Source organism: Castor canadensis, chromosome 16 (genome assembly GCF_047511655.1).
Source record: "Castor canadensis chromosome 16, mCasCan1.hap1v2, whole genome shotgun sequence".
In the NCBI taxonomy this organism is placed as follows: domain Eukaryota; kingdom Metazoa; phylum Chordata; class Mammalia; order Rodentia; family Castoridae; genus Castor; species Castor canadensis.
The window spans coordinates 83240642-83256774 of NC_133401.1; the positions used below are offsets into that span (position 1 = coordinate 83240642).

Sequence of the window (16133 nt, forward strand, 5' to 3'; positions counted from 1 at the left end):
ATGTAGAGAACTGAACCCTTCCCACGGCCCTCTGAACTTGGGGCACGTGTGTGGTCTGGAGAACTGGAGGTGGGGACCGGGGGCAGAGCAGGATGGAAAATGAGGGCTTGGGGCTGGAGCTGGGGATGGGTGGGTGGATTTTCACTTGTACACTGACTCACCCTGTCATCCCCGGGCAAGTCTCATAATTGCCTAGCTAATGGGGATTAATGACACCACTTGGATGGGAGCGGAGATGGGAAGACAGGCTGGGAACTCATTACCGAGTGTAAAGGCCTTGGCGCACATGTCTGGGGGTTCATTATTGCATCATCTCCCCTTCCCGCCTCTTTGCACGAATATGAGACAGACAAACGCTAAGTAACCGTGTAATGATACATTACTAGACAGACAACAGTGCCAGTGTATGTAAAAGCCTGCTACCTCTCTGAAAGTCCCCCAAAGATATATTTAAAGTGTCACTGGTGCGTAGTACAACAGGAATTACAGGCTCATTTGGAGGACACCATTGAAAAACGCACACAACACTACCTTGGCATTACCCACCGGGTTTTAGGTTTAGCTGTCTTTTCCTGAGCATTAAAACCAAAAAAGAAAAAAAACAAAAGAAATCCCCCAAGTCATTTCAGCCCCAAGATGCAAACTTCAAAAAGTGGCTTCCTCCACATTTTCCCTTCTGTTTTTGTGGTGAGGAGGGTCCCCAAACCTGGCACTTTCTTGACATGTTGTCTTTCTTCTGAATGTCCGCAGGCTTCCCAGGAACCCTAGAATGTAGATTACACCTTTCGGAGATGTAGCCCAGCCACATAAGGAGACAAGTAGTTGAAATTTGTGTCAAATTGCTTGTTTAAGTGACTTGAGCCAACTTCTTAAAGCCAGGACAGCAGGGGCTGAGGATTTTAAAAGTTGGCAAGGGCCAGAGTGACAAGACTCAGCAAGTCACCTGGTGAGCTGCCAGCCCTGACTGGAGGCTTCAAAAAAATAAACTCTCTCAAAGGACACAAATTAAAAGTCATATTTCAGCGTCCATTAACACGAAATTATAGGCTTATATCGTACAGCAAAGTGCTGTCACTTTTCCTTATGTTTAAAATACTTCACTGCGGAGAGTGGCACCTGGTTGCTGTGGAGGGATGTTTGCAAGAGGATAGCTCCACAGGTAGAGTCTTTCTTTGTTTGTTTTATCCTGCAAGAAATAGGGGATTTCATTATTTTAAAAACAGAATGCAATTTGGAGCAAGAGTCATGGTGTGGAGCGATCTCCCCAGACTCTCCCAAGAGACGGAGTCACCAGGGTCCACCTCACGGGAGAGAAGTGGTGTACCCTGGCCATAGGAGTGGGCTCACAGATGTGATTTGCTGACTACCATTTTTTTAATTGTCTGTTCCAATATTGTGTTCTCATATTTATTTCTTTACCTACTTATTTTGAGTTAATTGTCAACATCTCTAAAACCCAGGAAATGTCATCCAAAAGTCCAGGGCAACAACTTTTCTAGAAAAACTAGGTAACGATGTCTGCCTTAAGCCTTTGTCACCCCGACCCGGCCACCCTGGCCCAGAGCCAGGGAGGACTGTCCTCTACCCGCTCCCGGTCAGTCCATTGCATTTTCCTGCCTGGCCCCACAGGGACTTAACTGAGTGATCCCCTGACTTGGAGGGGACCTTACTCTAACTTCCTTGAGAAAGAACTCTGTACGGTGTTTACAGTTGACATGTAACAATGTGACTAGATACAATGTGACAGTCGGCACACGTATACACCGTGCCATGACCACATCAGGCTCATAGCATTATTTTGTTTGTTTGTTTGTTTGTTTGGGGTTTTTTTTGAGGGTTTTTTTTTTTGGCATTCCTGGGGTTGGAACTTAGTACCTCATGCTTGCTAGGCAAGCAGTCTACCACAGCTCCAGCCCAGACACTGAGGTTTTGAACTCAGGACTTTGTGCTTATACACTTGAGCCTCACCTCTGCTCTTTTTGCTTTATTTTTCAGGGAGGGTCTCGTGTTTTTGCCCAGGCAAGCCTGGCATGCGATTCTCCTACTTCTGCCTCCTGAGTAGCTAGAACAATAGATGTGCACCACCATGCTAAGCTTATTTCTTGACATGGGGTCTCACTAACTTTTTGACTTGGCTGACCTTGGCCAGAGATCAGATTCTCCTGATCTCTACCTCCTGAGTAGCTGAGATTACAGACAGAAGCCACCAAGCCCTACCACATTTACATTTCTTTGTAGGAAAATAGTAAAAATTCCCTCTTGTATCTATTTTGAAATCTACATTACAATGTTGCTAACTATAGTTAACCTCCTATCCAGTACATTCCAAATACTTTTTTTTTGTGGGAATGGGGTTTGAACTCAAGGCTTCATGGTTGCAAAGCAGGCGCTCTAGCCTGTCCTCTAGCCCCTAAACTCCAAATCTCATCCCTCCTATGTAGCCACAATCTCATACCCATTGACTGACCTCTTCCCGGCTCCACCCTGTCCTGCCTCTGGTAACCATTATTCTGTTTCTGCTTCCATGAGACAACCCTAGGTGTGCTGGTTTCCCAGGACATGGCATGGAGGCTTGGTCTGGCAAAGATGCCCTTGAGAGTCACATCGCTGTCACTGCAGTGTTAGTATGTCTCAAAGACTTCCAAGGTCATCCCCTTCACTAACCTCCTTCCTCCTTATTCTTTACTTGATGCATATGGATACGTGCAAATGAAGGTCCAGTATTTGCTTGTGCCAAGCACTGGATACTTCGGGTAGCCTCACGCATCTTGAGTTCGTGGCTTGCCACAGCTGTCATTTGGGGGACTCTGGTTCCAACTCTGTGTCGGGTTGGCAGGGCAAGGCTGGCATCTGCAGGTGCTGATGGCTCTTCTCCCTCCTCTCTTCCAGGTCCTCCAAACCACCACAGCCAGTCCACCCTGCGGCCACCTCTCCCACCCCCGCACAACCACACGCTCGCTCATCAGCACTCCTCAGCCAACTCCCTCAACAGGAGCTCGCTGACCAGCCGACGGAGCCAGATCCACGCCCCGGCCCCTGCACCCAACGACCTGGCCACCACGCCTGAGTCCGTCCAGCTTCAGGACAGCTGGGTGCTAAACAGCAGCGTGCCACTGGAGACCCGGTGAGTCCCCGGGCCACTCAGAGTCACCACCTGCCGGGTACCTGAGCCCCGAGCCACCCACACACAGCCACTGGGTGTCTCGGTTGTAGTGGGAGCAACATTCGTGGCAGAGGTAACGGGACAAGTAAACACCTCCTTACTCCCGGGGTAACTGGACCCTGGACGGCCCGGTGTCGGCTATTTCTGTGTTCACGCGTGTCTGCTTTTAATGTTTGTTTACTCTCTTAGACAACTCCTGTGTACCCAACCAACAGAATTAGCATAACATGTTTTTACTCAAAGACTCATGGGTACATTGACTGAAAGCTGCTGATAAATTATACATTTGGCCTTTCTTGAACCAATAAGTGAAGACTCATTTGAGAGGATGTGTTTGGGAGGCCTTGAGAAGCCATCTCTGATTCCAGACTGACAGACGGATGTGTCACTTCATTTATATTTCACGCATGGCACAGACTTCTCTTTAATCCCTCCTGTCCACACTCACGGCGGGGTGACTGTGTGGCCACCGGCAGTGTGTGAAATCACACAAGAGAGAGGGCAGCCCTGTGTGAGGAGAGGAAAGTCAGGAAATGACATCCAGGCCTAGCTTGCTTTGCTTTGTTTCTGTCCCTTTTCCACCATTGCCTTGGTGTTCCAAAACCATGCGCCCTCAGTGACCTGGAAGACCTGAGGGTCACAGCATGGCAGGCTGGGTCCAGTGGGCCACACATGGAAACAGCCTTGCGGCTCCATCCCTGGACACTATCCTGGTCTGTGAGCTCTGATTGCCACTGTTTGCTTTTCCAGAAGGACCCTGGAGACTGCAGAGAGAAAGGTTCATTCATAGCGACCCTTCAAAACATTCTCAAATGCCTTTTAAACGTGAATAATTTAGGTTTAAAGAAAGACAGAAGTAATCTGCATCTTTCTGCTAGTGACCAGGAGATAGTCTGCATGCAGCTAGAAGGAATTTTGAAAGTTGTTTTGGTTTGGTTTTTTGACAGTACTGGGGTTTGATCTCAGGGCTTCGCGCTTGCTGCATGGACTGAGCCACGCCTCTAGCCCTTTCTGCTCTGATTATTTTGGAGATAGAGTCTCAACGGGCCTGGACCATCCCATTTAGCTGAGATGGCAGACATGTTACACCACACCCAGCTATTAGTGGAGACGGGGGTCTCACTAACTTTACCCCAGGTGCCCTCAAAACACAATCCTCCTCATCTTACCTTCCCTGGTAGCTAGGATTATAGGCTGAGCTACACTGCCCAGCTAGAGTTGTTTCTTCTCTATGATTTTTGTTAGCTTTTAAAATAAGGTCACAAGTACGGATACACTGTGTGCCCCGTCACTATAATCAGTCCAAACTTGAGTTCGTTTTATTTTCTGACAATTATAGATGAACCATGTCTACAACCATAATCTTTAAAGCTCAAAAGACGTCAAGTCAATAAAAGTCACATCCCTACATTCTACACAATGGGTAAAATCAGCACTGATGTGGCAATCCTCCATTAAGCAGCTTTGCTGGGAGTAACAAGCTGACCAGGCTGTCCTCTTAGTTGCTGGGAGTCTTAAAAGCTAGAGGACATTTTGTCTTCGTCCTCCCTGGTTCATGAACTGCCCGAGAGCTTCTCGGGCACCACTCAGCCTCTTTTGACACTCCTAGGTGGTTTTTGAAAACTAGCTTCTGTGTAGAAAGGCTCCACAGGATGGATTCGATGAAGAAGGGGAAGAGAACATGTGATTAAGGTTGTAGAAAAGGAAGGAGAGGAGAGAGAAGGACCACTGTCACTGTGAACATCGAGCATTTATTGTGCACCTCATGTATGCAGGCATGAGTACGTACATATACGTGTTATCTCATGCAAGCCTGAAAGTAATCCAGTGAGGTACAAAAGGACAACCGTTCCTGTTATTTTAAAGATGCACAACTTAGGTGTGAAGTGACAGGGTCAACTGAGAGAAGTAGAGGGCCTCAGGGCGGTGATAAACCCCAGTCATTCCCACACAGCACACAAGTTGTGACGTGTATGCCGGGCGAACCACAACCCTACAGCCTTCACCCCAACTGCTATGTTTCCAGGTCAGATCCATCAGGGTGTTTGTTCCTTATGAGGAGTTCCCCTTGGTGACAAGAGCACATGACACACGTGACCACATGTCCCCTCTCCAGCTCCTCACGTAGTCAGTTGCGTTTCCAGGGCATTTATTTTGAACAACCATTTAAAACCATGAACACCTCTTAATAAACATCTTAATAAGCATCTGCTTCCCTGACATAAGTGGATCAGAATCCACTGTGCTCTCTAGGGTCCTGTGGATCGTGGGGTAGCTGGCGTCTCTCCAAGGATCAGGACTCTTTGCGATGTCGCAGGAGGAGGCAGGTAGACAGACTTTCCCAAAGCTTGAAGTCTAGCTGAAGGAGAAAACAAGTGAGAACAATGTCTGCATGTTCTTTGACAAGTACTTCCAAGAGCCAGGGGTTAGAGACTGTCAGGCGTTAAGATGGGGTTACTACCAGGAATCAGTCACAAATATTTCAGACTCTGCTTGTGGGTATGGATACGGACAGCTTGACTGAGCCCTGGTCTTTTACGTGAACTGTAGCAATACCCCATGGTGAAGGTCACGGTTATCTGGGTTGGGTGCGCAGCTCAGTGGGAGAGCACTCACCCAGCACCTGCAAAGCTCTGGGTGTGACCCCAGGTACTACAAAAAAATTAACCAAAATACAACCACGTATGATTTCAACATGGCTAGCAAAGTCTTGCTGGACCAGTGCTAAGTTCATTATAGAAGAAAAAATATCGTCTCTTTTAATTATTATGAACTAGTTCTCTATTGGCAAATACATGCTGAGTTCCTCAAGTACACCGAGAGCAATGAGAGGTACTGCAAATGTATCAGTAAAACACGTATCTCCCCTCTGGACTCTCACACAGTCTGAAGGAGGTCAGCTCAGAAACCAGCAGAAAGTGCAGTAAATATGATAAGTATGAACGTTCTAGTGATTATGTAATGGAAGAAGGGATTAACTCTCCCAGAAATGTCACAAAAGTTTCGCAGCTGAATTGCTGCTTGATTTGGGTTTTGAGGGATGAGTAGGAGTCCACCTCGTCTAAAAGTAAAGTCAAAGACCACAGCAAATCATTTTGTTCCCATGCCCCATTGCTTTTTCACACAGTCTCAGCAAGTAAGAGTTGACCAAATCCACTCACTCGAATGTTAAAGCAGGGTATCAGTTTCTTACCCACGGAAGAATGTCGTATAGGCATACTTTTGGGGGAGTATGATGGCATAATTAGGTATGGGATTCTTGGGGGGATGCATGATAAGGAGTTCTTTATGGGGACCTGATGCCGTACTAGGATTACCATTCCTCTTTCACACCAAATAAGACATGGTTGACCCCATCCTGGCGAGAGCCGTTAAAGGCAGGCCGTCTGGAGGTGGATGGGGATGAGGCCAATTCAGAACGCTCAGTGGAAATTTACCAACAGCCTCCCTTCACCGCCCCTTAATCCAGACTTCGGGGCGTGCGGAAGAACCTCCTAACCCTGGAGGTGAGGAGCAGGAATTCTGCCACCACAGAAGATCCCCTTTCTCTTTAGACTGGTGGGTACCGGCCGTGCCTCTCTGCACTGTCCTTGGATGTCGCCGTCAGACTTGAAGAGAGCTGTTGGTTTCTGTTTTGCTGTTGCAGAAGCGGGGCAGTGCTGGGGTTTGAACTCACGGCCTCACGTTAGCCAGGCAGGCGCTCTCCCACTTGAACCATGGTGCCAGTCCCTTTTTGCTTTAGTTATTTTCCAGACAGAGGGTCGTGTTTTTCCCCTGGGCTGCCCTGGACCGTGATCCTCCTGCTTAACGCCTCCCATGTAACTGACACACAGGTGCACACCACCGCACCTGGCTTATTTATTGAGATGAGTCGGCATGGTGCCGTGATCCTCCCTCCACATCTCTGCCTCCCTAGTAGCCGGGATTACAGGCTTGCATCACCACACCTGGTCTAGCTCTTCACTGAACTATGCTCTTCCCATATTTTTTCCTTTGTCCTCCAATACATAGAATTCTATGTTAATTAAAGAAACATAGAAACAGGACATAGGAAACAGGACTGTACAAATGTGGACTTTGGTGCGAAAGCCTACAAGGGAAGCTCGGTGGTGGTGTTAATCATATAAAAGAGCGTGCTTATAAATTCTTACAAGACTCACAGTCAGTCTGTCTGTGAGCCATTGCATGCTACGTTACACTGTCTGCCTTGTATTAATCCATGAAAACCCTAACCTAAGGCAGAGGGCCTCACCGCAGGTAGTCTCGACTCTAAACGCCTGCCCACCATCTTGCCCAAACCTGTTCTCAGAAACTCCTGGACAAAGTCCTCGTGCACTCTTGGTGGCTATCACCTGTCACCCGTCTCCCCTCATCGGCTGAGCATATCACAGTCAGGAACCCTCTCACTCGTTGGGCAGTGTCTGATGTCAGCTTTGGCAGCTCAGTGATGGACCGACAGACTGACGGTCCTCCCTCTGGCCATCTCACTGGAGCAAGCTTGCCCCTGAATCTGTGTGTGAGACAGGTCACCCAGGAGAGCCCATGCAGGACAGCGGTCCCCTCTGAGATGCAAAATACTACAAGGCCTCGTCCTAGGCATCAGAATCTGAAAACTGTAAACAAGCTTGAAGGTTCCCTTTTAAGAAAGTCATCCACCATTAATTCTAGAAATATCAGTGAGAACCCCGACATGTGCCAGCCACTGAGAAGTCCACAGAAACGCAGAAGAAAAGCCAGCCCCGCCTTTCCAGAGATGAGAGGCTGGATTAGACAGAAAGTGAACAAATACACAGATGTGACAGCTGTGGGAAGTGCCAGGTGAGGTGCACAGCGGCCAGACACATGACACTTGGGCTTAAAGATAGTTCTAGGAACAAAAAGGTGACCCCTGGGCAATGACCTGCTCAGGAGCTCAGAAGGAGAGCAAGTCAGAGGATAGGCAAGGACAGGGGCAGGGGGCAGGGCTTGGGTGTGACAAGGATGTTGGACATTACACCAGGAACAAGGAAAAGTCACTAAGACCATTTAAGCAAGTAGAAAGAAGAGGTAGTTTTGAAGCGCAGTAGACTGGTTTGAAGAATTCTGTCACAGCTCATGTGAAAGCAGGTGCCTTTGGGGGGTGCTGATGTCACAGATGTGAGGTGAGCATTCAAGGTGGCAGCCGTCATAATTAAACATTTCTCAGCTGTGGAGCTCGGGCTGAGGATTCCTCGTCAACTTTTGACTTAGGAGTCTGGGTGAAGAATGACGTCACTTGCTAAATAAAGAACAGGTTTGTGGCAGAAAACAGTTCAGTTTGGGACATTTTAACTCTATGACTTGACAAGAGAATTAAGTGAAGTTACTGTGGGCGGGGCATTTTGAATTTAAAATAATATATATGATTCAGAATCGTCCATTTTCAGATCATAGCGTATTTAGTATAACCAAAGGCCTTGGCAATTGATTTTTTTCTCTTAAAAACTGCAGAAATTTTATTAAACTTATTCTGTCATCATATAGATCTGTGAATAACATCTTTATTTTATTTTTTTGCTTGGGACTTTATTTTATTTTACATGTACAATCCCTTTTAATCCTTTAAACACGTATGGAGTGGATGTTACTACACATTAAAATAAAGGGAAATTGAGGCTCGGGGAAATAAGTTACACATCACCCAACAAACAGCAAGTGACAGAGCAGGGATTTGAACCTGTGTCTTCCTGACCCTCGATCCCATGTTCTTAACCACCATGGTAGAGCCTCTGGGACTGGAGGGAAAAGGAAACCCAGGCTCATCCTAATGGCATTCAATGGATTCATTTGCCTTGGTCATAGAAATGGTGAAGTCAAATCAATGTAAGTGACACATGACAAGAAGTGATCTATGGGTCAAATTCCAGCCTGTTACGGAGATAGACTGAGTCATTGTCAAAATCTTAAGTCCAAGAAGACATAAGGAACCTTGGCTGTGGCTCTGAGGGACCGGTGGTGACTCGGAGCCTTGTGCTTCGTGGTGGCAGAGCGTGGGACCCGAGTGAGCTCTGCCTACTGTGAAATATGGCTATAAGCCAACCCCGAAGAAAGAGGGCCACGGCTGCCTTCGTGATTTGTAACATCTATTCTTCCAGAAAGGGCCTTGCCAGATCGATAGGAGAAAGCCACACAGCTATGGGCACCGTGGCTGATGAGCTGGTCATCCTGTCACTGTCATGGTCACTCCTGTTGGCAAGTGCCCTGAAAAGACTCGATCATGTGGGCTTGAATAAGCGGCCTGAAGAATCTAAGTTGAGGATCAGAATTTCAGCTCACACTTGTCTTCCAAATGAAGTCACCCCGGCCTAACCTGGATGCTTTACTGGCAATGCACATTTGGAAACAAAACACAAGGCCTGTTTGGTTCTCCCAGGAGCAAGCAGGCCGTGGAAATGTCTCTACCACGCCGAGCTCGGAGACGCTTCCAAACTTGTTCTCAGATTGATTTTTTCCACCGAAGGATTAACTTTCTGACAGAATTGCTGACAAGCTTGATCTTGAGAATATTAAACCAAGGTAACCTGTTTGCTTTCTCCCCCTTTATGTTTTCAAGTAAGGTTTAAAACTAGGATTCATTCTGGATGAACCAAATGCATTGAAGCACTTTTCAGATCAATAGGCAACTTGATTTCTCCATATTGCAAACAGTATGAAAAAATTAGAAGGCAACGTGGAAATTAATGAGACCTTTAAGTTCCCCTCCGAAGCTCGCCTTAGTCGATGGGTTTGTCTTTTCTCACTGCGATCCTACCTGGCCATGGCTGGCATTCACATCACGGTGCACTTTAATTTTACAGTTTTCTTGGTCCTCCCTGGAAACTGGCAGGGCTCTCTAAAGGCAAGCTCATCAGTGAGGAAACAAGCTGAGTCTGTCTTTCCTCCTTCCTTCTGCCTTCCTTCCTCCCTTCTTTTCTCCCTTCCTGCCTTCCTCCATCCTCCCTTCCATCCTTCTTCCCTTCCTCCTCCCTTCCTTCTTCCCTTCTTCCTTTCCTCCTCTCTCCCTTCCTTTCTCCCTCCCTTCCTTTCTCCCTTTCTTCCTTCCTCCCTTCCTTTCTTCCCCCTTCTTTCCCTCCTTCCTTCCTTCCTGCCTTCCTCTTTCCTCCCTCCTTTCTTTCTTCCTTCCTTTCTCTCTTTCCTCCTTCCTTTCTGCCTTCCTGCCTTCCTTCCTTCCTTCCTTGGCAGAGAGAAATAAATAAGGTTGGTTGTTGGGTTGAGGCAAGGTGGGGTGGGGGTTGACAAGGAGCCATTTAGGAATTGTCACTTTCTGACAGTTGACAGGAAAACAGAACCTCATCTAACCCACTGCTTTGCAATGTGTGGCTGTGCTGCTGAACACGCTCGAGCCCATTAATAAGAAAATGAATAAAATGTCACCATGGAACGAGTGTAGCTTAGCAGATGCATTAAGAAGGAAACAAGTATGACATCTCACTCAGAAACACTCCGGCCCGTTTTGGACGTGATATGCACAATTTGAAGGAAATCGAAGGTACAGGTATGCAAGGAGAAGATGTCTTTTTAAAATCTGGCCCCTTCTGCAAAAGTAAAAACCTGCTATGCTGATCAAGGCTTCAAAGGTTTGAACTTCTTGCTCACACGCCACCACAGCCGAGCCTCCAGGTAAATTTTCTCAGAAATCCATCTCTCGGCAGGCTGCCTTGGGGACCCGGTTACGGATGGGGCCACCTTGTGGTCGTGCCTTGGAAGAACAGGGTCCTGCCCCAAGTCTGCGTGAATATCAGACTCTTGGGTTAAAGCTCACAGTTTTAAAAAGCGAAATATTTCCATCACTCTGCTCTCTCTCTCACTCAGCTACCATCAGCTGTCACCCCTTGAAGCGTTTCCTGGCATTTTCCCAGGGGACAGGCTATCTGGCTCAGGGACAGGAGACCTGAGGAGCCTCCCGGCTCTTCCTAAGTCTGGTTCCCCCGTGACTCTGTTCTGTTCACAGAAGCAAGACAGATAAGGCATTTGCGCTCTCCCAGGCAGGGGAAGTAGCTCTGGGACTTTCTGAACTTTGCTTTGATTTATGAGTCTCAGTCTCACTTGCCTTTGTAGCCTGGGGTCTAGTGTCCCCAGAATTGTAATCTGTCACACGGTACTCCGTCACAGCATCCAACTGAAGCAGAGACTTGAGATGACATGGGAGTGTCTAAGAAACTCTTCTTCGAGTTTCACTGCCTCCAAAGGCCACCAAACAATTTGGGGCTGTCCCGAGAGTCTTGTTCTCCAATATTCATTGTTAGAGGTCACGGCAATACTAAACCCAGAGATAACCAAAAGTATGTAGATTTTAAATCCCTGATAGCAGCATTTCTTGCTCATAATAGCTACTTAGGAGTCAGCCAGCACCCCCGAATTTAAGCATGGTGCCCTAGGTTTCAAAGGAGAGTAACAGACTTTCTTTCTTTTCTATTTGTTAAATTCCATTATTTCAGTTTGTGAGAGTGTCACCTGGGTGGGAGCAGCCCTCGTCCATGTCTCAGCAATGAGACCCTCTGTGGAGATGCAGGAAACCAATGCGATGACTTGTAAACTCTTACTTATTACATTACTTGAATAACTGGATTAGAAATCCTGCAGCGATGATCAGGGACTGAATGTTGCTCTTCTTGCGGTGGTGTGGGCACAGATAAGAGTTTCAAGTGGAAAATTTAATTGTAGTGACTTTTTAATTCCTTATGGACCCAGATCCTCGACCACACCTGCGATGATAGGCAGGCAGATGAAGTGGACCCATTTAGGCACCAGTGTGGTACTAGGGAAATCTACTCTTCCCATTCCCATTCAGTAGAATGGCAGTGCTGAATGAGGCAGGGCTGTGGACATGTGTATTTCTGGGGGCGCTGGCACTCCGTTGAGGGGTGGTTCCTTCCTGGCATGTCCTGAAGACAACAATCATCTTTTTTTCCAGATTCTGTACCTCAGAGGAAAAGTGGTAGGTCTAGAGAAAATATTTCCACTTTCTAACACAGTTTTTGGTTCTAGACAGAGCACCTTGTGGACAGGCATGATAGTTCACGCCAGTAATCCCGGCACTCAGGAGGATGTAGCAGGAGGGTCTCAACTTTGAGCCTTGCCTGAGCTGCACAGAGAGTTCTAGGCCAGCCTGGGCCACAAAGCAAGACCCTGACTCAAAAACAAACAAGAAAAGAACCAGCTCTAAAATGCCAAGTATAGGTTTTTTCCATCACATTACCTGAAACCACCCGTGGGGTGGGTGTTCTTCTCCCCCATCGCCACATCAGGAAAATGAAACTTGGGAAGGACTGGGAGAAGGACAAAGGACCTTGACAGCTAATATTCAAGTTCTTAAACTCAGGCTTCAAGATTCTCTCCTGCTTTCCAGCGTCTTCCTTACACAGGCCTCCTCCCTTGGGGCCTCCAGACTACAGTCTCATAGCCTAGAAATGGAAAAGAAAGAGCTCTTCCTCCTGTTGTTTCCACAGCACTCTGTCAAAAGACAGAGGTCCATGGAACCCAGCAAGGGTCACATGAGCACAACTGAGCCATTCAGGGAGAGGCTTGGAGAACATACTGCATTGATAGGCTAGCCCTGCATCCCAGGCCTACACAGGGCCCAATAGCAGGGAGGGAGGAGCATGGCCCATAGTCAAACATCCTGGTAGAGGAAATCACAAAGTGGAGGCTCCCCGCAGGCAAAAGCTGGGGATCAACCCAGGTCGAATTCAATGCTAGTTTTGCCACCACCCAGTTGCCTTCTCTTACTACCTGATCATAATGCATTTTCTCCTCTGGGCAGACAGTTCTGGCCAGGGTGGGAGGTGGGGGAGTTTCAGGGCACTGAGCTGTCTCACTGGCCTGGGCACAGAAGGGGGTTTGTAGCTGACTGCAAAAGGAGAGAGGAAGAATAAGTTCTAGTCACTGACCCCCTCCGACCCTCTTCTGATTCATCACCCTCTCTGGTTCACTTCTCCAACAGCCCACAACTTTACCTTGCAGTTCACTAAATACTTAATGCATCTTAACTTTTATCGTCTCCTGATGTCTCTTTGAAGCCATCGTCTTCTTTCCTGCAAAAGTGCTTGGATTCTGCATTCTCTAATTAAAACATGCTCATTTGTTGTCTACTAACCAGTGCTCTTTAGGAGCGTTCATGATGAGAAATTTAACTCAGAACATCTCCATGTGTTTCCCATCTCCCAGAAATGGCTGGGGAAGCACTTTTACCTTTAGAAAGTTGAGTTCCTTGGAAGAATTTTTTTGTTTTTTAATAAAAGCATGAATGGGAAACATCTAACTCCATGCCTCAAGATCATAAGACTCTCAGCAAGGGGTTTTATCCTCCTTGTGAAAATCTTAGTAGGATGTTTTGCAGGGGTCAGTCATCTCCCTAATGGGTCGTAATATAGGCAAAGTTCAATGTTTAATTAGATAAAAATTTACATCCTAAAATGCAACATGACCTGACGTTCACAGTGGTGCTGTTGCTATTTACACTCCTGTTCGCTGATTTGACATCACTAGAAGTAGGGAGGCTTGGTGTAGTAGGAGAGAAGGTAGAACTCATGGTATAGTGGTGTGTGGGTGGACAAACATGGTAGGAAGGTCACATTTGTGTATGGCTGGAGACATTCGGGTTTCTGAGTTTTCACCACTGATTTCCTTGACTTTGGAAATATGCAGGAAGCCCTTCTATGTCCTGTCACAATGTGTTCCTTCAAATGCTTCATGCCATTCAGTTCCAGAGAAAGGGAGAGAGTAGCACTTTTCACAGAGCTAAAGCCAAATGACTGCTTCAGACAGAAAAGGGGGGATGGAGAAGAAGGGAATGGAGGTGGGGGTGTGGAGATGGAGATGGAGGGGGATGGAGTTAGGGATGGATGGAGGTGGGAATGGGATGGAGACAGAGATGGATGGAGAAGGGGATGGGGTGGGGTGGAATGGGGATGGAGATGGGGGTGGAGGTGGAGGAGAGGGAAGGGCATAGAGATGAGGATGGGGTGGAGATGGGGATGGATAAAAAAGGAAGGAATGGAGATGGAGATAGAGGTGGACATGGAGGTGAGGATGGAAGTCAGGGTGCAGGAATGGAATGAGGAAGGGAGTTGGGGAAAGAGATAGAGAATGGAATGGAGTGGAGAGAGAGAGAGAGAGAGAGATGTACAGGAAGAAAGTCTGGAGGCAAGGAGACTGTGAAAGCAAGCAGGTGCCATCCTCTTGGAGGCGAGACCCTGAATCTGACCACTCCATTAGACAATAAACCAGGCAAAGGAGTGAGGCCAACATGGTTCAGGTTGGCTGAGCCCTGATCATTTACAAGAAGGGGTATTACATTTGGCAGCATGGAGGCACAATTTTCAAACTAGAACCCATTGTTAGATCACTTTATGTAGTCTAAGGTCTATTTTACAAGTGAGGAGCACGGGACCCTGAAAATCCTATGAGTGGCCAAGGTCTGTCCCTCAGAACGTCCAAGTGGGGCTAGAAGGAGTCCTCTGACTCGGTTCCCCAGCACCACCTCTGCTTCCTGTGATTAGCAGTGCAAAATTCTCTTGGTAAAAATGTTCAATGATTAAAAAGGTGAAGCATAGAAAGGAAGAGTCCCTGCTTCTCAGTTTCTATATTTTCAGAGAAACACTGCCTAAAGGTTTTATTATTTTATTATTTTTATCCAAAAACATTTGTGGATGTCTGAGAATATATTTTTCATACAAATGGAATCGTAGGCATACTGTCTGGCAACTTCCTTTTTTAACTTAATGAGATATTGTGGAAATCTTTTCAGATAATTTCATGTAGAGCTACCTCATTCTCTTTTTAAGCCTCTGTAATATTCCATAGTGCCGTAATTTATTTAACCAATGTCTTCTTGATGGACGTTTAGATTGCTTTCAGGTTTTCTTATTACAAACATAACCATAATGAGGAGTCTTGTGTATGTATCTTTCTTTGTGTAATTATATGATTAGATTCAGAAGTTAAATTCCTGGAAGAGAAATTGCTCGTTCAAAGCAGTGTATGTATAATGTGTATTTTGAAGTTTGATAGATTGTGCCAAATTGAGTCCATCTTAATTCAAATGTCATAGTCTTTCTTCAGTGACCTGCATTTCCTTCATGGGTTTGAAATCAGAGCCCCCAATCTTATGGGGTTAACATTGAGTTTCTTTCCTTCCTTCGTTCCTTCCTTCCTTCCTTCCTTCCCTCTCTCCTTCCTTCCCTCTTTCCTTTTTTCCCTCTTTCCTTTCTTCCCTCCTTCCTTCCCTCCTCCCACATTTCTTTCCTTCCTTCCTTTTTTCCCTCCTTCCTTCCTTCCCTCTTTCTTTCCTTCCTTCTTCCCCTCCTTCCTTCCTTCCTTCCTTCCCTCTTTATTTCCTTCCCTCCTTCCCGCCTTCCTGTATTTCTTTCTTGCTTTTTTTGGCAGAAAATCAGGACATCATGCTTGCTAGGCAGTTGCCCTACCACCTGAGGCAGTTCTTTTTGCTTTAGTGATTTTTTTTGGGTAGGGTCTCACACTTTTGCCCAGGTCTGTCTTTAGACAGTGATCCCCTACCTGTAGCCTCCTGTGCGGCTATTATGACAGGCATGTGCCACCATGCCAGTTTCCTGGTTGAGATGGATCTTGCTAACTTTTTGCTGGGGCTGTCCTCAAACCATAATCTGCCTGATCTCCTCCTCCCAAGTAGCTGATATTATAAACTTGAGCCACCACACCTGGCATAGGTGTGGGATTTTAGACCTAAAATAGAAAGAATTTTCTTTCTTAAGAGAGAACATACCAAACAATACTCAACTACCTAGAAACGCCAATCCCCCTTCTTTTATCATTTTTTGTTTGTGTTATTTAGTACTGGAAACTGAACCCAGGGCCTCGTGCAAGCCAGGTAAGCACTTAACCACTGAGGCACACCCCTGCCCATGTCCCCCTCTTCTATACCAGGCCTGGTTTTGCAGGTGGCGTTGCTGTGGGGAAGGCAGCCATACTGGCC

General features: G+C 46.8%; 1 protein-coding gene across 23 annotated transcripts in view; it reads left to right on the plus strand.

The window, feature by feature from the left end:
• The window catches only part of Tenm2 (teneurin transmembrane protein 2), a 1177215-nt gene that overhangs the window by 906359 nt on the left and 254723 nt on the right, over positions 1–16133 (plus strand). For 22 of the 23 annotated variants that reach the window (XM_074057721.1, XM_074057728.1, XM_074057729.1 and 19 more), the window contains one exon: positions 2890–3124. In XM_074057721.1, the coding sequence (XP_073913822.1) occupies positions 2890–3124 (235 nt within the window). Of the gene's footprint in view, positions 1–1049; positions 1160–2889; positions 3125–16133 lie in introns of those variants that run through there. The other variant, XM_074057741.1, reaches the window with a different exon arrangement.